We start from the raw sequence: 23791 nt of genomic DNA on the forward strand, positions 1-23791 counted from the left end.
GACTGGTGAGTGTCAGCACCACAGTCCAGGATGAGACAACGAACATCCAAGAATACATCACGAAGATGGCCCCAACGTGCTCAGTGAATACCTCAGGCAGCAGAAACCCAAGAAAGTGGAGGGAGACGAGGAACCATCATGGAAGGACAGGCCCCTGCACGGTATGTACCACCGGCAGATAGAGGAGGTGGCTGATATCCAGAAATCCTACCAGTGGCTGGACAAAGCTAGACTGAAAGACAGCACAGAGGCACTAATCATAGCAGCACAAGAACAACCTGTTGCTCTACCTCTGGATCACTGGATCACAGTACAGTATCTTGTTTCGCTTTTTGTTGTCGTTTTATTTTTTGTAGCAATAATTGGACTGTAAGAAATTCCTGATAGTTGTTGTTCTGAATTTCACTGAATGTTGACCAAGCAGGTATTGAAAAAAATAACAGTCCATGTACCAACAAAATGAATGTGTCCTCCACCATAAACTGGAGATGGACCTTATTATCAGCATTCAGTTCAGAAGCCTGCATCTCTGGTGGCATGGAGGTACATTAGTACACATCTGGAAAGGCACCATGCCTGCTGAATAGTACATACAGGTTTACAGGCCACATATGCTCCTATTAAGACAACATATTTTTGAGAGGACGGTTTTGTTGCTTCTGTCAGGGTCCTGGATCTCTGACGAAGCATTTTGTATATTTTGGACTCATTGTTTATGTTCAGTTATGTACAGTTTTCTCTCTTCTATCCCTGTAGACCGTAGTGTACTCCATTTGTATTTATTCCCCAGTTATAGATATTGTCGGTTCTGTACACTCTTGTAATTTTACAGCCATAGTTCTCCACTTCCCTTCGTCTCTGTGTTAGGTATTCCGTTATGTTATTTCCTCTCTGACTTTGGTAGCCCTTGTCTTGTGTGTTTAATATTCAGTTTTAGTTTCCCAGTCTCGTTTCCCAGTTGCTTGGACCTGTGTGTTCCCAGCAGTTGTGTTAACTTCTGCAGTTATTTGTACCCTCATTGTGTTTTGTCTCGCTGTCTTCATCATATTGTTTGCTTTTTGTTTTTAAGTGGTACATTTTCTCAGTTTAAACATTTGATGTATTTTCTGTGTTTCTGTGTTTCTGCAAATAAAATATGGGTTGAATTCATTTGCAAATCATTGCATTCTTTTCTTATTTGCATGAATCCCCCTACTGGAGCGCTGAGGCATTACCAGTGGACCAATGTACAATCAACCCAGCAACGGTGTCAAAGCCAAAACCTAAAATGATCCATTACACTACAATTTACTCTTATTCACAGCAGTAGTAATAAAACAGTAATACCAGTCTGTCATGGTTTCAGGTCAAATTGAGAGGATAAGATGATGAAGTAACAGTAAGCTTGAGTGTGTACAAGTTCATACCTCGGAACGGGTGACAGGTACAGAACTAATACCGGCATTCACCGCCTTCCAGGACCGAGCAGTCAGTACACAGGCAAAGAGGGGGTACAGATCCCCAGCGCCCAGTCTGCGGCTGTAACGCTCCACCCCTGACATGTCGCCCTTAATCAAAGCCTGCCACAGCTGACAGTAGTTCAACCTGAAGTCTGGTTGCAGAACCTATGGAGGCAGCAGAGAATATGTGATTAAGAGTGACTGGTTCACAGGTAAGAGGCTGGGCAGTAATACCAGCACTATATTCACTGTTTTACACTGTAGTAGATCACTGAGGTCACTGAGACTTGAACCCATCTGAGATTTTCAGTAGATGCACCTGTGGTATCAACTTGAACATCCTAGGCGACTTCCTTCTTGGGTTAATGCATTCACATTTTTTTCAGAAAACTTGACTTCTGACGTCGAGGTCACTGAGATTTGAAGTTTGAAGTTATCACATTCACAAACCAAGGTGTCCAAGCAGTTACCACAGTGTCTCTTCAGGCTTTTAGGGCTTAGGGTTACAAAAAGAGAGAAATCTGCTTCATCTCTTAATGCATTTCTTACTTTAGGCATATTTAATCCCCCTGCTAAGAACCATTTACCAACTCCAGCACTTGGAGCACAAAAGCCCTGCATAGTATCCTACTGGTAATAACACTGAACATGAGTATGTGTATGTGTGTCTATCTTAGCTTGATTAATATTCTTCTCCAAAATCACAGATGAAATCTCAAATCATTAGGAATAAATTGGTGCTATTATGATCCAAGGGAAGTCTCTGTGTACTGGTACTGTGTGTCAAAAATGATGGAGTTGCATATTTATTACTAAAATCCTCTTTATGCACAAAGAAATAGGCAGAAAATAAACTTATGGAAGAATGGTCCATGTCTGTATCAGACTGTGGGTGTTTGAAAGAACGAGTGTGTTAATAATCAAGGAGTGTGTGTGTTTGTTTGTGTGTCTAGGACATGAGTGCACACATGTGCCTGTATTATTAAGGCGGTGGTGCATTCAAACACAGCACTCTGCTGAGAACAACATCAAATGAGTTGTTTATCAAAAAGCTTTTATCCTGTGTAGCTCTAATAAAAGTGTGCCTGTTAAAGTGTGTATGTTTATTTTTCATGTGCATCTTAGCTGTCTACCCTTTGACTCAAGGCCTCAGCCAACAGCATGAAAAATGGACAGCAATATTGGAACAAATGGCATTTTCTTTCTGCACAGGCAAGATCGAGATTTCCCACCTGATACAGGCCGTGATCAAGCAGAACAACCTCGTTCTTTTTGGTCTGCGGACACTTTCGGACCAGCACATTGCCTGGGTGGGGGTCACAGTGAACAAAGCCGTGGACAAAGATCATTTCACTGTACATCTTGCCCAGGTTTTCTGAGATCTGTTGAAAACATGAAGGGGAATGTGTAAAGTTAAATCAGAAAAAGAAGAAGAGAGAAGAAGCTTAAAATAAGAGTTCAGCAGTTCTTGGTTTGTGCTGTTCAAGAAAGAAAATGTAGAAGTTTTTCTGTCTTTTTGACCCAAATGCAGAAGAAATAAATGAGTCTGATGGCAGTGAGTCCAAGAAAAATGCAGTTTAATTACTACAAAGACAAAGAGGGAAAAAAAGCCTTCAAAGCTGACAGCAGGAAAAGCACTAACCTACTAATCAGGTGAGATGAGAGATGAGAGATGGCCTTTATTTGTCAGTTGCAGGTCTTTTGCCCACAACCGAGATGACAGACCTTGCCGACCGTACATACAATACACAAACATCACATTGGGGAGACAGGTCAGGCTAGGTAGCGAGGAAAAAAAACATTGAAATGTGTAATACAGAAGGATAATACAGGAATGCACAGATATCAACACACCATAGCACAATAAACACAGACAGCAACATGGGAAAGAGTTCCAGTGTGTACATCTGATCTGGGACCGCTGCAATCTTTCGACTGCGCCTCCAGCTGCCCCGATGTCCACATCAGAGGGGAGGTAAGCGTTGGAGGAGGCGTTGGATCCAGGGTAGGGAGGGTGATGCGTCAGTGAGTGCTTATCAGTATCAGTATATGTATGTGTGTGCGTGTCCATAGTTCAGCTGAGACAGTGTCCTTCGCCCTGCCAGGCTAAGTAAACAGTCTTCCAGCCAACCCAGGTGGCCTTGCATGGAATGGGAAGAACAAACTCAACACAGTCGTTATCAGGGAGTTTTTGTTCGGCTCCGGCTTTGAGCCCACAGCTGGCGCCGATGGGATAGCCGCATTATGATGGTCATGAGAATTTCAAAGCTGTTCTTTAACACTCCAACACTGGTCTCTCAATCTCCCGTTGGAGAACCGCAAGTTTCTCCATGATGTTATCAAACTTGTGCTCTGTGGTCTTGTCATTCTTGTGCTCAAAGAGCAGATTCTGAGACCTCACGACCGCAGTCAGCTGCTCCAAGATGTAATCTGACTACCACTCAGAGGTGTTGTTCGAAGTGGACTTTTCCCTGATGTAATCCAATGTACGCTCAGAGGTTATTCTGAGTATTCATGGCAGCCGTAAGCTTCTCCAAGGTCTTAACCGTGCTGCACTCAGTGAGCCCTTTCTGTGAAGTCGCACCTCATCCCAGTGGACAGTCTTGTGGGCGTTTGAACAGCCGGTTCCGCTTTCTTAATTCTCCAATAAGCCAGGGCCAAGCCAGCTCCGATCAGCAAGAACCCTGTTATCATGGTTTCGAATAGGTCGATATCTTCAGCGTCCTCGATCGACAGTCCCGCCAGGCACACGATCCTCCATTTCTGCCACCCGTCCATCGTGTATCCGGCAGGGAAAGTACCTCCAGGACACTCGGGCTCTCCCGAGCCCAGACTTCTCGTTGAGAAAAGGGTGTCAATAGCATTCAGAGACCAGTTGATCAAATCCATAATTCTCTTTAGGTTTTAGAAAATACAATAGTCAGAAACAATAAACATAATGTTCTGGAGTAAAGTGGAGACAAGAGGAGGGAGACCGAACGAACAGGTGAACAGAATCAAGACAATTACAAGGATTTGCAAAAACCATATTTTTAAACGGCGTCATGCTGCGGCGTTGCCTCAGTTCTTCACTTACACTGTTTCACAGCTTCACTCCACACACAGAGGTGGTTCCTGGAGTACTGATATCCAAGATGGCGCCTGCCAGAGGTCGACGTTGCGGAGCTCTTTGAGTCAAGTTACTTCTTTTTTTTTTTCTTTTCTTCTTCCGAACCACACAAAAGTTCACTGTGACCGAGGGACCTTATTGTGACTGAGAGAGCGCAGCGATGTTGGACTGTGACCCGTCCTCGCTGGAATCCTTTCCTGAGCTAGCAGGCTATGCTGACTCAACGCTAAGCCGACCACTGACAGGGAGCCCTCCTGGCTGGGGGAAGGACACCCGATGAGGCACTAACACCTACATAGCCTACAGGACTGTTTCCTTGTCCTGCAGGCGTTTGTTTCTTTTCTTTTCTTTTTTACAGATTTGTAGTCAGTGTTAGCATGAAATTTTCATGGACAAAAGTTGGCCAGAAATACTATTTTTAGTTTTGCTATGAACACTCTTTCCTGTGTTTAATGCGTTTTGCTACTAAAACAGTTGTGCATAAATAAAAATACCGGTAGCCGCCAGTGCTACCCCTTAGCTTCCTAGTAGATGCACCAATAGTATTAATTTAAAGATCCTAGGTGGTACCTTTCTCGATTTATTGTGTTCACAAGATTTTCAGAAAATTTGGCCTCTGACATTGACCGTGAGGTTAAAGTCACTGGGATTCAAACATCTCAGAGACTTTTAGTAGACACACTTATGGTATCAGTTTGAAAATGCTAAGTGACTTCCTTCATGAGAGTTTGGATTCACATTAATGGGTGTCCACAGTGCCCTCCCACCCAGGTGGTGATGACAGTACCCATCAGCCTTTTACAGCTGAGGGGTGAAAAGATGACACACAGGACGTCAGGACACGTCCTGTGTAGATACAGACGGGTGGGAGGGGGGACAACCGTCGCACACAGCTCACACCTGCACGACCTTGAATATTAGTCAGTAAGCTATTAACCATTAACCATCAGAGTGCAGGCAGTACCTCATTGACATTGATGCCATGTGTCTGCATGTAATCCCTGTCATTGACTTGGCCCCCGTCTGCAAACTCCATGGTCAGGATTCTCTTGGTGGAGAGATTCCAGTGGATCATGGGAATCTGGACAGAGAGATGTGCAACAGACGATGGGATGTGCAGGTTTATCCTCTATATCTTTTTCACATTTACTCACTGTTCAGTCTCCTGTGAAGCTGTTTAGCAGAGGTTCATTAGAAGGCTCAGTTCTTATCCTGGTACTATTTTAAATGAAATGAAACAACTGCTTCAAAGGAGTAAATCTAGTGTACTTTAGGTTATTTAGTAACATTCAGTTGAAAATTAGTTAAATTCCACTCATTACAGTTTACAGGAGAAAAATGTGAGTAAGAAACATAAAAGTCGGCAGAATGACAGATGAGCCTGTGAAAACAATTAACAATTACATTTGTTATTGGACCAAATTTGAACAAAATCATCTTTTATTCTGCCAAATTTTATGTCTCTGTCAAGTTAAATTGAAGCAATAAAAATGCACAATACACCGTGACAAGAAAGAATAAAAAAAAAAAGTAACATTTCTAACTGTAAGAACATAAAAACCGAACAAAGAAAAGCAAGTCTCAAAAACAGCACCAGAAAAATTTAATGATAACTGACAACGCAGCAAACGGGAAGCTCTCATAGACCATAAAAACTCTGACCTCTGTTAACTATAAGAATCATATTTTATAAATCAAAGGCCTTAAATTAAAACCAGCTGTTTAGAATACATGTGTACACAAAACTGTTACACTGTTACTCTAAAGGGAAGTCTCATTTTCATGCATGCCCATATCAGTACCTTAAGAAAGTGAAAGTGGGCCAACATGTCGGCCACCTTCTCAGCATTGCGTCCCTCGTTAAGGAAGTCCAGCTCCAGAGGCATGTTTTTCTTGGCCTCCTCCACCAACCACATTAAGGCAAAGTCCGGGAAGAGCCAATGAACCGCCTTCAACAACACCTTCAAATTAAATACATATATCCAAAAAAGAAGAATCAGTCTCACTGTAAGCATAATAAAACAGCAAACATATATACAACGGTACCCTCTCAACATATTAATACATATTATAAGAGTGGCTGATTAGACTCTCCCTGCAAAGATCATTACTAAGCAAATCAAGTGTGAGGACAGAAAATTGCTGTTCAGCAACTCTCTACATCATCACTTAATGCCGGCACTTAGCTGCGCTCCTGGCTAAAGTGCTGTTTGGAACAGCAGACGAGATGAGCTTCATCACTTGTGAAAGAGGCTCTTCTGAGTTCATTAGTCAAGGTTAGAACTGCTCAGCATGTAAAAACAGATGCAAAATGTCTTCCTGTTGCTCTAAAGGAGTGTCGTCAAATCTGCTAACGTGCATGAGGTTAGAACAACCACGTCACAATACAACGATCTCGATACCGGACGAGGGGTGTTTCTCTGGGTGGAATCAGCTGACGAGGCTTTTACAAAATATTCCTTTCTTTCAAAATGTGGTTGAACAGTAAATGTGAAAAGTCATCTTTTCAGGCTATAACGAATACTTGAATTCAGCTCAAAATTCAACAGATATACATGGTACATAGTAGCTTCCACTTTGTTATTATACCACTTACAGTTTGCTGTGGAATAGTTCATTGTGCAGAAAGGTGACAGCTGGACTTGTTGCACAGGTGGCATCCTACCCTGGTACCTGCTGGCTAAGCTCCTGTGAACTGCCTATTGTTTCAAAAATGTTCGTCTGGCACGGAAGCGACTGGAACACTTGAATTCAATGACAGCGTTAATGATAAACCTACTAGCTGACAAAGTTGTTGTCAATAAACTGATCATAAGTTTAAACTGATTGATTTGCATTAGGCCAATGGACCAGCCCCACATGTCCTAACTCATTCAAAAGGAGTTGAACAGACAGAGACTCACTTCCATTACTAGGATGTCGTTGGCGCTTTGTTTCTGGACTTTGGGGTGTTGGATCTTGACTGCCACCGTCTTTCCATCATGTAGCACTGCCTTGTGGACCTGTGCTAAGGAAGCTGCACCCTGAGGCTTCTCTTCAAAGGAGAGAAATAATTCTGACAACTGGAGGAGACAGAGGGGGGATGAGGGATTATGAAGGGAAAGAGGTGAAGAATTAGGAGATGGGAACAACATCAAAGTACACGCACACACACGCACACCCTGCCTGCTAGCATCTTGCACATCCTCTTGTTATGTACTGGATTGCCTCAGATTGTGTTTTCCCACCTTTGCATCAGATTTTTAACACACTGCCACCCTGTTTGTTTCACACACTCCGAGAATCAATAAGTGGCCCCATCACAATAAAATCTGCTGAGAAGTTTCCCTCGCAAAATCAAAAAGCAACGGAAACCATAATTGAGTCTGAAATTGGCACAGTTAACTCCATAACCGACTGTAAAGTAAGAACATAAGACAGCTGAGTGGGGAAGTAAAATACTTCTGTTTTTAAAATAAATACTTTGTGATGACGGTCTACAGCAGGTAAAACACATCAAAATCACAGCTGCTCTTACAGTAACACACTATCTTCAAGTCCTTGGGTTGCCTTTTATGTTTAAATGTTTCTATTAAATATGTCCATGCTATGAAAATTATATATTTTTGAACAGTTTTGTCAGATAAAAATGCAAATGGGGGTTATGATTATTAAAAGTTTACTAAATTAGTCAGTAAGACAATGAACAGTTGAAGAATACAAAAAGCAGTTGGTAATAAAAGTCCAAACTATCAAAGAGTTCTGCACATGTTTATACAGGCAGTATTATTAGAATCCATAACATACATTTTCATTGCTATGCAGATGATACCCAGCTTTATCTACCCATGACACCAGGTGACACACACCTTTTTACATCACATGAATGCCTTAAAGACATAAAGACCTGGATGAGCGCTAACATCCTGCTTCCAAATTCAGATCAAACTGTGGTTATTGTATATTAGAAACAATGTATCCAACCAGATTATTATTATTAGAATCATCCTGTGTCACAGTGACAAATTAGTCAATATATTTATTACTTAGTTTGACAATTGTAGTTTATTATTGTCAGGTTATCCTAAAAACTCCCTGAAACACCTTCAGTTGCTGCAGTGTCCTACTGAAAGGGACTAGCAGGACGTTTCCCCTCACACTGGCTCATTATTGTCCCCCCAGATAAAACCAGTATTAAATTTCAAATCCTTTTCCCTGGGGTCTTACATAATCAGGCCCATCTTATCTTAAAGACCTCAGGTCTGTCTTCTTCGGCTGCTGGTCTTCTTGTGGTTCCTCGGGCGTTTGAAAGCAGAGTGGGAGGCACAGCCTTACACTGCATTAGGCCTAGGGCAGGGGTCAGCAACCCGCGGATCCGGGTGGTTATTTTTTTTCATTGCTCAAAATAAGCGTCACACTCGCGGAAGCCGGTATACTCGCCGAAACGCCGTGCATTTATCGAGACTTTCGACCCCAGTTAGGCCAGTTATGGATCTTCGGATCCACTTTATGTCAGCAGCTCCACCGTGAACTATGTTAAAACAAACACCGCTCACGCCTCACAGATGACAGCTTACAGTCCTGCGTAAAGATGAAAGTGACTTCGTACAGCCCCGATTTGCAGACGCTGTGCGCAGAGGTTCGGGACCATAAGTCTTATTGTAAACATATCACGGCAGACCCGACGATGTTTCCATGAACACGCTTTTCAGCATCTCTTTACTGACCACTTTTCACACACGGTTGCTATACGCACACAGCCGGCTGTAGCTTTTCAGCTCACAGCCCGACAACACAACAGCAGAGAGAGCACAGACGTTAAGGCGGCGAGGCGTGATTGCGGGTGCCGCTCAGGTGCGTCCGCCTCCCCTGCAGCGGCGCTGCAGACCACGCCCCGCCACACACATTAACCAGGTAAAATACATATTTAGGCAGAATTTTGCAAATATCTATTTTTCCTTTTTTAGCAGCATAGAGTTTTTTTTCCAATTACTTTTTAAAAGTCAGGTCAAGGCTCCAAAAGCCCAAAGGCGATATAAGGGGGCGGCTCACAACAGTTTTTGTTTGCTGGATCATTTTAGTTCAGCTGGGTGCCTTTCCTTTTGTTATATTTCTTTAAGAGTTCAAAATGTGTTAATTACATAAATAAAACGTAACTTTCTCTGTAGCACTTCATGGATTTCATAAGCAACACACCTTAGTTGCTCTGTGGATTCTTTTAAAAAGCAGTTAAAAACTTTTCTGTTCAAACAAGCCTTTTGTTGATCTACGTATTTTATATTCTTTACATTCTTTACATTTGATCTTTTACATTGTGTATAATGTCTATTGATTGTATTGTTTATTTTAATATTTGTGTACAGCGCTTTGTGACTGCCACAAAGCATAAAAGTAAAAAACCATATATACAGTGTTATCTTCATTTTAGATGTCAAAAAGTATTTGTGGCTCCCAGTGTTTTCTTTTGCGGGGAAACCGGGTCCAAGTGGCTCTTTGGTGTTAAAGGTTGCAGACCACTGGCCTAGGGGCTTCCCATGATGCATGAGTGTTTCTTCTTCAATCCCCTCTTTTTACTCTCTGTGTTTTTACACCACTCTGCATTTAAACTATTATTCATCTCTGGTTTCTTCAGCATTGTGTCTTTTGTTTCCCTCCCCTCACCCCCAACTGGTCACGGCTGCCCCTCCCTGAGCCTGGATCTGACAGACGACTGTTGCTGTGATTTGGTGCTATATTAAGTCAAACTGAATTAAAATCTGACTTGGATGAGATATATGAGGTTCAGTCATGAGTGATTCAGGGTTCGCTTCATTAACCTGTAATTTGGGAGGTGCTGAAAAGGATTTTTCTGAAGAAAAAACATGATGTGTGATGTTAAAAACCTATCTTAATCATCTGATTGTCAGCTTTGGGAGAGCAAATTTCAAAAGTCAAACATACTGTAGCACAGGGTTAGTCTGTCACACTGTTTTACAAGGTGTTTGTAGCATTTAGCAGGAGCAATACTGAGGTTTTCATTAAAACTTGGAATCAATTAGGCCTTGAGCTGAAACTGAACACTGGGGAATAAAACTGCATCATCACTTTGTTTTGCAAATAATTTTTAAAATTATGTAAAATAAAGTTGCAAAAACCAGTGGCGCTTTTTCAAATTCTTCTGTATTGAGTTGTGATTCACACAGATTCATATCCTACTGACTGTTAAGTTTAGTGCTGGTCACATGCGCTCAACATGACACTGCATTCACAGGTGAAAGGGAAATTTAAAAACCAGAACTGAGACTTGTATGTTTAATGTATGATTCATGATATCTGTTTTTTTCATATCAGATGTTAATATTTGCTGTATGTGTGACGATGTTTGTGCAAAGTTTCACTGGGTACACACAGACGTTACAATCGTTATAGGAAGATCATTACATATGAGAACATATTTGTTAACCGACTGTTAGTCACTTTCCAGCTGAATAAAATCTACAGCAGCCAAGAGAGGTCATCATACTCCAACATATGAAACAATTAGATTAAGAGACATTTTAAATACAGTGGGGCAAAAAAGTATTTAGTCAGCCACCGATTGTGCAAGTTCCCCCACTTAAAATGATGACAGAGGTCAGTAATTTGCACCAGAGGTACACTTCAACTGTGAGAGACAGAATGTGAAAAAAAAAATCCATGAATCCACATGGTAGGATTTGTAAAGAATTTATTCGTAAATCAGGGTGGAAAATAAGTATTTGGTCACCTCAAACAAGGAAAATCTCTGGCTCTCACAGACCTGTAACGTCTTCTGTAAGAAGCTTTTCTGTCCCCCACTCGTTACCTGTATGAATGGCACCTGTTTGAACTCATCATCTGTATAAAAGACACCTGTCCACAGCCTCAAACAGTCAGACTCCAAACTCCGCCATGGCCAAGACCAAAGAGCTTTCGAAGGACACCAGGAAAAGTATTGTAGACCTGCACCAGACTGGGAAGAGTGAATCTACAATAGGCAAGCAGCTTGGTGTGAAAAAATCAACTGTGGGAGCAATCATCAGAAAATGGAAGACATACAAGACCACTGATAATCTCCCTCGATCTGGGGCTCCACGCAAGATCTCATCCCGTGGGGTCAAAATGATCATGAGAACGGTGAGCAAAGATCCCAGAACCACACGGGAGGACCTGGTGAATGACCTGCAGAGAGCTGGGACCAAAGTAACAAAGGTCACCATCAGTAACACACTACAACGGCAGGGAATCAAATCCCGCAGTGCCAGACGTGTTCCGCTGCTGAAGCCAGTGCATGTCCAGGCCCGTCTGAAGTTTGCCAGAGAGCACATGGATGATACAGCAGAGGATTGGGAGAATGTCATGTGGTCAGATGAAACCAAAGTAGAACTTTTTGGTATAAACTCAACTCGTCGTGTTTGGAGGAAGAAGAATACTGAGTTGCATCCCAAGAACACCATACCTACTGTGAAGCATGGGGGTGGAAACATCATGCTATGGGGCTGTTTTTCTGCCAAGGGGACAGGACGACTGATCCGTGTTAAGGACAGAATGAATGGGGCCATGTATCGTGAGATTTTGAGCCAAAACCTCCTTCCATCAGTGAGAACTTTGAAGATGAAACGAGGCTGGGTCTTCCAACATGACAATGATCCAAAACACACCGCCCGGGCAACAAAGGAGTGGCTCCGTAAGAAGCATTTGAAAGTCCTGGAGTGGCCTAGCCAGTCTCCAGACCTCAACCCCATAGAAAATCTGTGGCGGGAGTTGAAAGTCCGTGTTGCTCGGCGACAGCCCCAAAACATCACTGCTCTCGAGAAGATCTGCATGGAGGAATGGGCCAAAATACCAGCTACTGTGTGTGCAAACCTGGTAAAGACCTATAGTAAACGTTTGACCTCTGTTATTGCCAACAAAGGTTATGTTACAAAGTATTGAGTTGTATTTTTGTTATTGACCAAATACTTATTTTCCACCCTGATTTACCAATAAATTCTTTACAAATCCTACCATGTGGATTCATGGATATTTTTTTCACATTCTGTCTCTCACAGTTGAAGTGTACCTCTGGTGCAAATTACTGACCTCTGTCATCATTTTAGGTGGGGGAACTTGCACAATCGGTGGCTGACTAAATACTTTTTTGCCCCACTGTACATACACAGCAAAACAAAAACACAAACTCACACAGATCACACAAATACAGTCGGAAATATTTTCTAGGGACGCAAAAAATAAAACCTGTGAGGAAATTTTTTTAATACAGACATTTAATTTACTTTAAAATCAGTGAAGTTCTCATGTTTTAGCACACAAAGGGACTCACCCTGAACAGAAGGTCCTACTGGTGTCTACATGTATTTGTCTTTAGGGACAGAGGGGGACAGGGGCTTTAAGGCTGGAAGAGCAATCGATAAATGCAGTACATTAACGTTTATCATTCAGAGACGCGTCTCTGCAGTGGGAACAAAAGCAAATTTAACCCGTTTCCACACAAATCTCCACTCTGTCTATGATCAGACTCAAAGTGTGATTGGCATTCTGACTGATCAATGCCTGCCGATTGTCAGTAATCAGTAACTGCCTGTTCAGCGTGGCCCAACTAAGAACTGATACAAGGTCGGTGAGTCCTGCAGGTGTGTGAATATTAGAAATGTATGAATGGGTGAAGAGTGCAGGCTGGGACTGTATAAGTGTTACCACCCTCATCTACCACAGCATCGTGTTCGGCAGGCTCGCACTGATATTTTCACGTCATCACTGGGACAATTGCCCTGCTTTTTTTTCCTAGTGAAACATGAAAAGAGACTAATTTGAACACGATGTCGGCCCATCGGGCGCAGGCTGACCGGGAGGCATGTGGAAGATGCCATAGGACAATGAATTATGCATGCAGCATGAGACTGTGTGGGAACAACAGAGTTATTCATTATGCAAATATGCTAAATGGAATGAAATTGTCTTTGCTTACCAATGTCTGCCCACTGTGAGAAGGAGCATCCAGTGGGATCTGACATGCAAAGAGAGCCTTCATGGGTTAAGTAAACGTGTAATTTCTAGATGAACCTGTCACTTTAGGGAGCTGTGAAAAATCGGAGGAATCCCAGTGAAATTTAAACATCTGCGAATCTTAAAATTTACATTATTGTAAAAACGATGTTGAAAAAAAGGCTTGACAGCAACAGTCCAACTCTTTATCACTGTACAGCTTCTGTAATCAGCGCCCTGTTTGCAGCCTCTGATTCATGTACTCTCCTACACACTCACTACTTAATCTCAGCTGTGTTGTTAATAAACATGGTAATGTGTGCATGTGGGGCCTGCTCCCACAGGGCAGACCCACAGTGACATACGTTCCCTGAAATGAGTTGTGGCACAAATAAAATGGCCCCTGAGGTCTCCCAGTTAAATGGCAACACACTGGTGTCTGTATCTGCAGTAAGGTGGTCATTTTTCTCCATGGCGGCGCGCCACGGGCCCAGCTGGAGGAGGTGACATGAATCATTACAGTGCAGAAGAGAAGAAATAAAAACAGATTACTTAGCAGAGGAAAAGAAGTGAAAGGCTCAGCTCTGAAAACTCCAATATCCTCCTCCCCGTCTTAATGCAATGCAGATGTAACATACGAACAATACGACGTATACACACTGTCCTTTCACTTTTTATCCCACCATTGTGTAAAGCAGCAGCTACACGTACAGTTTGACAGCTTGGACCACTGAGTTTGTCTTTATGGACACTACTGCATAACGTACGCCGTAGCGATGGCTGGTAAATGTGAGGCTTTTATTTCCTCGCTGGGTGAAAAATGACGAAGCCTTGTTTCAGTTATTAAGATGTTGGAGTGCATCTGTGATCACTACAAGGTCACAACTGCAGCTAACGCTTTACTTTGAGCAGCAGACGGACACAAACATGTGAAACTGAAAGAATGGGCCTCTGTATCGTTGACGCATTTCATTACACTGTGACAAGATGTCTGTGTGGGTCCTCAGTCATCCAGGTCATGGTAGTCCTGAGAAGTTGTAAAGAAGCCACCTGGCCCTAAAGATCTGTGAGGAAGACAGCTGGCTTCTATCAAGCTCTAAGCAGGACTTAGAGTAAGTCCGTTTAATTCAGATTTGCCTGTTTGAGCTCAGTGACTGTAGTGCTTTAATGTCTTTTTAATAGCAGCACTTTCTATTACAGCTCGGTAATAAAGCGATAATAGTCAGGTAACAAGGCCAACACAAGTTATTACCACTTAGTTATCAAAGTAATAACCAGTTAATATACAAGTATTCTCAAGCAGCAACAGCAGTTAAAGAGTGTAATAGTACTAAACTGTATGTAATTGGAAAATAGGGGCCCAAAAACAGAGGAATAATGTGGAAATGTCAAAATGTCAAGGCATGTCCATGAGGCAAAACTTATTAATGACAGTAACATAATACCTTAGTAACAACATGATAACCTGCCAGCTACAAGAAGTAATGTCTGCGAGTTTGGATTTTACCATTTTTATACAGAGATAAACTGTAATAACCTCATAATAACACTGTAATACTGGCTGCTGTTTTAGCACATTTGGGTAGTATTACTATATTATAATGTTTGAATTAATCCTACCTTAGGTTCCCAGAAGTCTGCCTTGCTTAGAAGCAATGATGTCAATATTATGTTTAATGCTCTGGTTGAGTAAATGTTTACATCTCTCTGGTAGATTTTGCTTAATATCAGGAAACAAATGCAAAATACAAACCTGTCTGTTTCTATTCAATAGCACATTAAGTTTGCTTTAATAGGTTATTAAAGTGTGATTGTTACCCAAAATACCTGTGATAAATTCCTGCTTATTACACAGGAGCTAACACTAACAAATGATTACAAGCATCAGGAAGTCTGGACTGAGCTGGAAACACTGATCCAAATCCACATGTTTCAAAGACAGGAAGAATAAGAAAACAATAATTATTGTTTTATCATGGATCACAGAATATAAAGGTCTATTTAACATCGTTTTTTCCAAATTTTAAAGGAATAATTTATACGAATACCTCAGACTTTGATGGGATTGCAGAGGACCCCCTTTCACACCACACCTTATATATGGATGACAACACAGTGCGGGAAAAATATTTCAGCTTGGACAGAAAGTAGTTATGGAACAGATATTTAAAATGTCCAGTACACAAAAGTAAGATCCCATCCATGTTCTCCTACTTCTCCAGCCCAGGGTTCTTCCATACTGGAAAATTAGATTTTTGAAATTAAACCAAGAATGATTGAAGTTGTTTGAGCAACAGTTTCACATCATTATAACTTTGCATGAAGTAAATTAATTAATTCATCTTTTTCAATTTTCTTTTGGAATATTTCATGTCTATCATTAGAAATAAACCATGATAACATTCACTCACATAGCTACAGTCTGAATGAACTGTTGAACATAGGGTGCTTAATTATATCAGTGTTATCTGACAGTCATATTAACGACATCTGGTTGTTTATCCATATTTATTATAATAATGTCATCTTATTTCAACACAACCTTGTTTTTTTGCAACCTTAGCCTCCAGTAACATTAGCTACAGTTAGCTACTCCCTCAGTGGTGTAAGTTCATAGCATGTGGTTCAGGTAATAATTACATTTGTGGTAGTTTCTGTGTAATAAGCAGGAACTAAAGCTGCAAAACATATAAAGGCTCACGTGCTCTTAAAAACCGACATAGATGTAACAGTGTGTGTGAAGCTGGATTCTTAAAGTTAGTTTTAAAACATCCTGTCCCAGTATAGAGCGTGACATCATCGGGTTGGTTGGTCGGTTGTGATCAACAGACTCTCATTAGTCTGCAGCTTTCTTTGTGAGTATTTACCACACGGCCTGTTCTAAGGTTCATTTTTTAGCACCCGACGGCTCTTTTTAGCTTCTCGTCTGTAAACACTCTGTATACTATTTCACGTGAGTCAGTTTATTTTGAAAAATCTCAACTTTTATTTATACGTGTGTTTTATATCCATTTTAATACCACATTAATAAAGTATCAGCTTACTAAAGCTTATTCATACAAATACCAAATATAGTGTTTATTAAAAAAAATAAAAATGATCAAGACCAACGTACTTTTCTGTAATCTCAGTTTTTAATACTACTGTAAGTAACATTAGTCACTAAGTTAATCGTATATGGTATAAATTAATAACTACAAATAGATGACGGTAAATATAACTACAGCAGCTGCTAGTATGTGGCTTTAAATCCAAACACGCTATTATAATCAGCTGTTCTAAGCCAACATGGATCGCGAGGCAAGCCGAAAGGTGGCTAAAGCTGGCAGCTGGAGCCCTACTTCTTTGTCTTTATCCATGGGGAAAACAGAAAGTGCAGATTCCCAGTAGGCAGCAGTCTGCCACCTACTGGCAGAACCCAGATGATAACACGACCTCTGCTGTAGAATATGGTGTTCTTGGGTATTTTGCAAATCTTAGTCGTTACAGTTATTATCAGCTGCCATGGAAGCTCCGGTTGTTGTTGTTCAAGATGTAGTTGTTGTGTTTGTTGTAGTTGTAGTAGTACATGCAGAGTAAAAGAACATATTGTGCATGTTTAGCAGGTTTACTCTAGAGGGAAATGAGAACCAGAAACAAGGCAACGTTCCTCACATGCATGCACAGCGCCGATGCACATCTCACCACATATGGCGCTGAAAACAGCAGCAGACCACATACTGCTCGTGACAAACCACTTATACATGAGAAAATCCATCTGACGTTAGAATGCACACATATTTAAAAAGATAAATGTGTAGTCGATCGGAAATGATGGCGAAGCTTCGCTGCTGCCTCCAGAGCTGCTCATCAGCGTCACTTCTTCTCCTGCCACTCCAGAAGCGAGGGGGGCTGATTCATTCTGCTACCTTCTTTGTAGACACACAAATTATATTACTATCTTTTCAGCGTTAATGATGCCCTACTCTGGAAGACATCAAACTGAATGTGGACCTAATTAAAAACATGAACAAGAGAAGACTGATGTATCTGAGAGCAATTAGAGAAAAGGTCGATTCTCCTTGTTTCTGCACAGTTTACTATGAATATTACACTAGTTCTCAAATAATGGCTAGCATTACCCATGGTTGTAAATCACTGATATGCATTATTTTGGTATCTACCATTATTGCACTGTGAATTTTATCATGAAGGTCTCAACAATGATTCATTAATGCTGTGTCAGCATAATCCAACCCTAACGTGGTTGCCTAAACAGTCGTAGGAACACCGCGTTCACCTACCAAACCCGTTCTTGTAGCACATGCACACACAGGAGAAGGGGAAGAGCGACACACTGTGTCTAAAAATAACAGAATAATTGCTTTCCTCCTGCAGTTCTAAAAGGCTGCCATCACCAGCAGTTTGAATGTTGTGCTCCACACTAACAGCAGCATTAACAGCTTCTCGGTTGTCATTTAGCAGTTTTAAACTGATTTATTCGTCCCCACTTCTCAGCTTGCTACGAGAACACGTGCACAGAGATGCTCCGACTATTACAGTGAAAGAAACTCCAAATAAAAATGATTAAACTACAGACCGAATGAAAGGCAAACATAAAGGTGTTTGGTAAAAGTCATTCTTTACTGGAATAAATCTGCTACGATGCTGACAGAGTCCTCTTATCTGACAGCTGGACTCCCTGATTCTGTACTATGACTCTGTTTCCTAATGTTGGAATTTTCACATATGTTGTGTCATTCTCTCCAATCACCAGTGGAAGACATGCAGTTGTCCACAGGTCTCTGAGAAAACAACCCTCAGCTCTCGTCACGTAAAACCTCACTAAACACTTTCACTTGTTTAAAGACTTCATTTTGTTTTAAAAAAAAGAAAAAAAACAGATAAAACATCAAGAAACTGACGAGCTGTCAGCCTATTGTGCAGATTCAGCCCTTACTCGTCACATCCACACGACAGAGATATGTGATATGGGCCCATTAAGAAAAAGGAAAATGTGTGTCCATGTGGAGAAAAAGTGGAAATACTGTTTTGAGGGGGGGAAAGTTGAAATGTGGAAATGTTGCTTCAAGCCAAACAACTGCCACAGCTCCTCTCTGAAATGCCTCGGGTAGATACTGTGTGGCTTCAAAACACCAAGACGGCAAGAACAAAACACTTTATAGAGACAGTGGCGAGGTCACTGAGGCTGCATCCGTCTTTCATATAAAATTCCGTCTCAGACTTTTAATCTTTTTCAAAAAAGTACCCAAGTTTCTCTCTAAGAGTGAGAGACACCCATAAATGTAGATCAGCCATCATCTTTCACTCCTGTGTCATGTATAGTCACTGCGGGGACCGTTGTCACCCATCTTTCTGCTCACTCTAATGAAATAAAATTTGACATAAGTGAGGATGGCTGTTGTTCAGATGTTTTCAAATGTTCCACTGTTAATACGTCTGTTTTTACATTTATGTCTAGATTGGAAATTAGGGTGAAATCACTGTTGTTAGGATGCCTTATCATGAGAGGTGAAGCACACAACGTAATGTTAAAACTCACACATACGCACACAATTAAGACAGGCTCATGTGAAAAATCACAAAGGTTCATGCCTACAACATTTGGTCTTACAGTAGATCAAGTTTATCTGCTCTTACTTCCTTGCCAAGGTCTTCTCTGATAACCTGCTGGATCTCCTCCATGCTGCTCTCAGGAGCTCGGCTGTGGAGCACCTTTAGCGTAGATGTGTACTCCTCGGGCAGCAGGTAGTCCAGAGCACCAAGGTGCTGGCCCACTTTGATAAAAGTGCCCCGGTTGGCACAGCACAAGTCTCGAAGACGCTCTGCCGATCGCCTGTGCACCTGCAGGAGGTGACGGAAAACAATCATGACAGTTGATTAAAATGTATCAAGGTTGTTGCAGAAATGAAGACTTTCAGGGACAATGAAAGGCTAAACACTGTTCGATGTGTGGCATGGCACTTCGTCCCAGTGCTTTAAAATGTTACTGTACCAGTAAACTTGCTAAAGAGACGAGGTAAAAGCTTGAAGCGTGTCTTTGGGAGCACTGACACACTGGAGATCATGGCAAGTTGACAACTGTGGCACAGCAGAGCAGACAAACTATTCCTTTTGTTCATGTTGTCATTGTTATGTTGAAACAGGAGCAAAAAGCTATCGAGTACATTTTGGTTTTACTGGTAATTTGAATCATGACATGAAGTGTTTACATAAAATACTGCTATTTGCAAAAATATATTAAAACATTCAGCTGTTCAACCATTAATTTATATGACAATGGTGTTCAGCATAGAGTATGACTTATTTCTATCAATCCTTTACAAATTTCTACTTACAAAAAGCACAAACAACCACAGAGAGAATCTACTGCAATAGAAATAAATCTACTGATGATCTCTTTGCTGAAAATGCAACAAATCAAATTTAGGATACGGGTCAGAGGGCTGCGCCTGGGATGGACTACATTACTACTTTAGTTCACTGAGCTTTGTGGGTATTTGTTTACTCACAGCTGTCTAAGGTCCCACCGTAGGACTTCAGTCAGGTGTGAACATTAAGTCTCTGTCTGCCAGGTTTTGACTTCTGCTATTTATCACTCGTTTTTTTTCTTCATTGTTCGTTACCCAGTTTCTTTTCACCTGTGCCTCCTTTTCCCGAGCTCCCTCGTTGCCCTCTAGTGTGCATATAGGGCATCTTCCTCTCAACCCTTGTCACAGCGTCTGTTTTTGCTCCTTGTGTCACACGGTCTGATTTGTTACTGGATGGATTTCAGCAGTGTTGAGTGTCTTTTAATGTCATGTAACTCATTTAGACGTCTAGGAAACTTCAAACTGCATGGTACAAGGAGCAGCTGTGACTGGCACCACTGTGTGGTACCGTGATGTCATACCAACTGTCCACGTGAAATCACAGAGCAGGTCAGCGGATGCATAGTGTGCAGAGTCATTCACTACAGAGCTGCAAACTTCATGAGGTCTTGAGATTAGCTCTACAACGGTGCACAGACAGCTTCATGAGCTGAGCTTTCATGGCTGAGTAGCTGCATCCAAGCTGTACAAGGCAATGCAGTGTAAAGCACGCCACAACTAGACTCTAGTGTAAACATGTTCCCTCAAGTGATGATTGATGGTTCTCTGTCTGGCGATGGACCAGTCAGAGTTTGGAGGTTGCCAGATGTGGTGTTTCTCAGGAGATGGGCTCTGCCCCTCAGTTCCAGTGAAAGGAACACGCAATGCTGCAGCACGAATGCGCTTCTGGAAGGATGGTCAGAAATTCCCATTAACTTACAACCAAACCAGAAGGCTTGAAGCTATTACAGCTGCCAGTTAAAACCTTAGGAATAAATAACAGGATGTCACTCATGTTCGTATACTTGTGAAGGCAGATGCACAAACATTTCTGGCCACATAGTGCATTTAATTCCTGTTTACAGAGCTTCAGAGTCAGAGATTCCTGTTTTGGTTTTACTTCTGAAAGAAAAATGAACCAATGTCAACACAAAGGTCCTGCAAAAATAACAGGAATCATATTAATACAATGTATCTTCAAACTGCAGCTAAAATATAACAAAACAGTTACGAACAAACAGAATACAATACACATGTCTATAAAATCTAAATGAAAAACATCAATAAAAACAAATGACACCCTAAGCCTCTAGAAAGCATCTTCTGTGCTCTGGTCTCTACGTGTCTGCATGTCTGTGCTGGCAGTCCTGTCCCGTCTGTCCCATTTGAACCAGCTGGAAGTGATAATGCTTATAGAGCTCGTCTCCTGAGGCCAGTGCAAATAAAGAGGCGTGAAATTAGCTCCCCTTAACCTCTCTAACCTCCAGCAGACACACATGAAAACACTCCAGGGCGCACACACATACAGCCACGCAGCATGCTCCCATAGGACCGTTTGACATGAGTGTCATCTGGACGATGATGACAAAGCAATGACAGGAACAAGTCACCAGAGATTACCAGATGAGTCTTTCTGCTTAGCCATGCACCAGGACGCCTTTTTGTAACAAGCGCCATCACCAGAGCCACACTGTTAATGCGGTGTTTCAAAAATACTAAGTTTGCATTTATACATTTTATTCATATACATTACTTATTCTGCATGGCTTTCATACTGAAATCAGCACAAATTCTATCAAGATAGCACAACAGCAGCACTTACACAATATGAGTCTCTGAATGTAAATTCATATCCAAGACTATACGCAGTAAAAAGCTTTTAGTTCTAATATTTGGAGATAAGTAATAAATGCTGCTTTCACATGTAGAGAGGTTGAAAAACGAAAAATGTAAAACAGAAAGCCTCGTGCCATTAAATTATTTTAAAAATTATTTTAAATGAAAAACTGATATTGAACATCAGAAGTTTAAAAAAATGCAATTTCTAAATTTTGACCTTTGTCCTATGGCTTCAGTGAGAAATGATTTCTTTTGTTTTAATAAGGCTGCAACGACTCCTGGAGTTATTGGAATAACTGGATTATATTATCAGAAATCCTCGATGCGAATTGTTTCCTTAGATGCTGACGCACCTGTGAAACGCCACGGCAGACACGGAGACATTTTCGTGCTTTGCAGCACGCTTTACTGAGGCTCACTATTTACACAGTCCCGCTGCCAGCCGTACTCACATCAACACAACAAACCCCCAACCACAGGACCCAGTGGAAAAAACACCTGATCAACAAACTGACATGAAGAGAAGCGAACGTTGTAGCTGCTCCATCAGTAATGAAAGTTTGGGACGATGGTGAAGTTGGGCCGCCTGCTGAAGGCTGAGGCAGTGACCTGCAACAAACAGGGGTGAGTCTAAAGGGGGGCATGGGTGTACTAGACCATATTTATGTCTGGCTTTTGTTATTTTACTTTTGTACAATATTTTTCAGATTTTAAGAGAAAATATTATCTGAATAAAGTTGTATTAAAATCTTAAAAATATAAAAATACAAGCTTTTTTTCCCCTACAGGCCAATAAAAATGTACACGGGCTACTGACCTGGGCCACTGAATTATTATTAACATTAATTATTAACATCTACACCACAGCTGTCGAACTCCAGGCCTCGAGGGCCGGTGTCCTGCAGGTTTTAGATGTGTCCTTGATCCAACACAGCTGATTTAAATGGATAAATGACCTCAACATGTCCTGACGTTCTCCAGAGGCCTGGTGATGAACTAATCATCTGATTCAGGTGTGTTGACCCAGGGTGAGATCTAAACCCTGCAGGACCGGCCCTCGAGGCCTGGAGTTCGACACCCCTGATCTACACCATTATAACATCTGTTTTTGCATCAAAGCACAGAAATTCTAATGTTGACATGCCCACTTTTCTTCATTACAGTCACCACCTCTTTAAAAGGCTACCAACACACACTCATTAAACACACACACACACACAAATCTATGTCATCCAGCAGATGATTTTTGCCACCTATTAATGTAAGAAAGCCTTCCAAGAAGACAGAGTATAGGTAATTTTACTTTATGCTTTAGTTTAGATTGTTTTATTTGAAATTATCGTACTTGAGATCATTTATTTCAATTTAATTTTAATATATCGTGTAAAAGCCACGCTAGGTTTTTTTTGCTTGACAGAGATTGTACACAGTTTTTAAAACATTGCATTTCTAAATTGTAAACCAAAGAGCAGTTCATTTTAAAATACCTCTCATTTGAATATTTATTAATGCTCTATTAATAAGGCAGAAGACTTTTGTCCAATTACACGGCTAAACGATGGAATAATCAATTATTTTTGTTCATCAAATAATCAGGAATAATCTTAAGTAACACAGACGGCCTCGGCCATACAACGAGCGATTATGCTTAAACCGAAGGCCCATTTTGAGCCAGGGAAAAACAAGCAACAACAGAAATCAGGTTAGTTAACAGTTCAGACTCAGTGTAACACGACCACTCAAAGTTTACTTTTATTATGTTTTCAAATTAATTTGTATTTGTGGTACAGAACATCCAGGTTTGCTTGGTTATAAAGATCATTTCTGTGTAGATGAAGATATTGTAACAAAAGAAAACAACCTTTAACTTAACCTGAAGAAAAAGCTGTGTAAATAAATCTGTGTCTGAACAAATCCTTGGCCTTTGACTCGTACAGTGAGTGAATCCAGTTCCTCTGTTATCCTCAGGGGCATCTGTTGCCCTCTGACAGAGAAAGGTCACAGCAGATCAACAGTGATCGCCTTTATCCTGTGACAAAACATTTCTGCTCTAGGGTTACAATAGCGCCATCCACAGGACACGAGGCACTTAG

General features: G+C 41.3%; 1 protein-coding gene across 2 annotated transcripts in view; it reads right to left on the minus strand.

The window, feature by feature from the left end:
• The window catches only part of adck1 (aarF domain containing kinase 1), a 92238-nt gene that overhangs the window by 27963 nt on the left and 40484 nt on the right, over positions 1–23791 (minus strand). For both annotated transcript variants that reach the window (XM_085441106.1, XM_085441107.1), the window contains exons 5-10: positions 19150–19353; positions 7452–7610; positions 6351–6509; positions 5513–5629; positions 2672–2821; positions 1407–1604 (exon numbers count right to left, since the gene is read on the minus strand). In XM_085441106.1, the coding sequence (XP_085297232.1) occupies positions 1407–1604; positions 2672–2821; positions 5513–5629; positions 6351–6509; positions 7452–7610; positions 19150–19353 (987 nt within the window). The remainder of the gene's footprint in view (positions 1–1406; positions 1605–2671; positions 2822–5512; positions 5630–6350; positions 6510–7451; positions 7611–19149; positions 19354–23791) is intronic.

Source organism: Copadichromis virginalis, linkage group LG19, assembly GCF_057382275.1.
Source record: "Copadichromis virginalis isolate Kocher_CV1m ecotype Utaka linkage group LG19, C_Virginalis_male_GT1.1, whole genome shotgun sequence".
NCBI lineage: Eukaryota > Metazoa > Chordata > Actinopteri > Cichliformes > Cichlidae > Copadichromis > Copadichromis virginalis.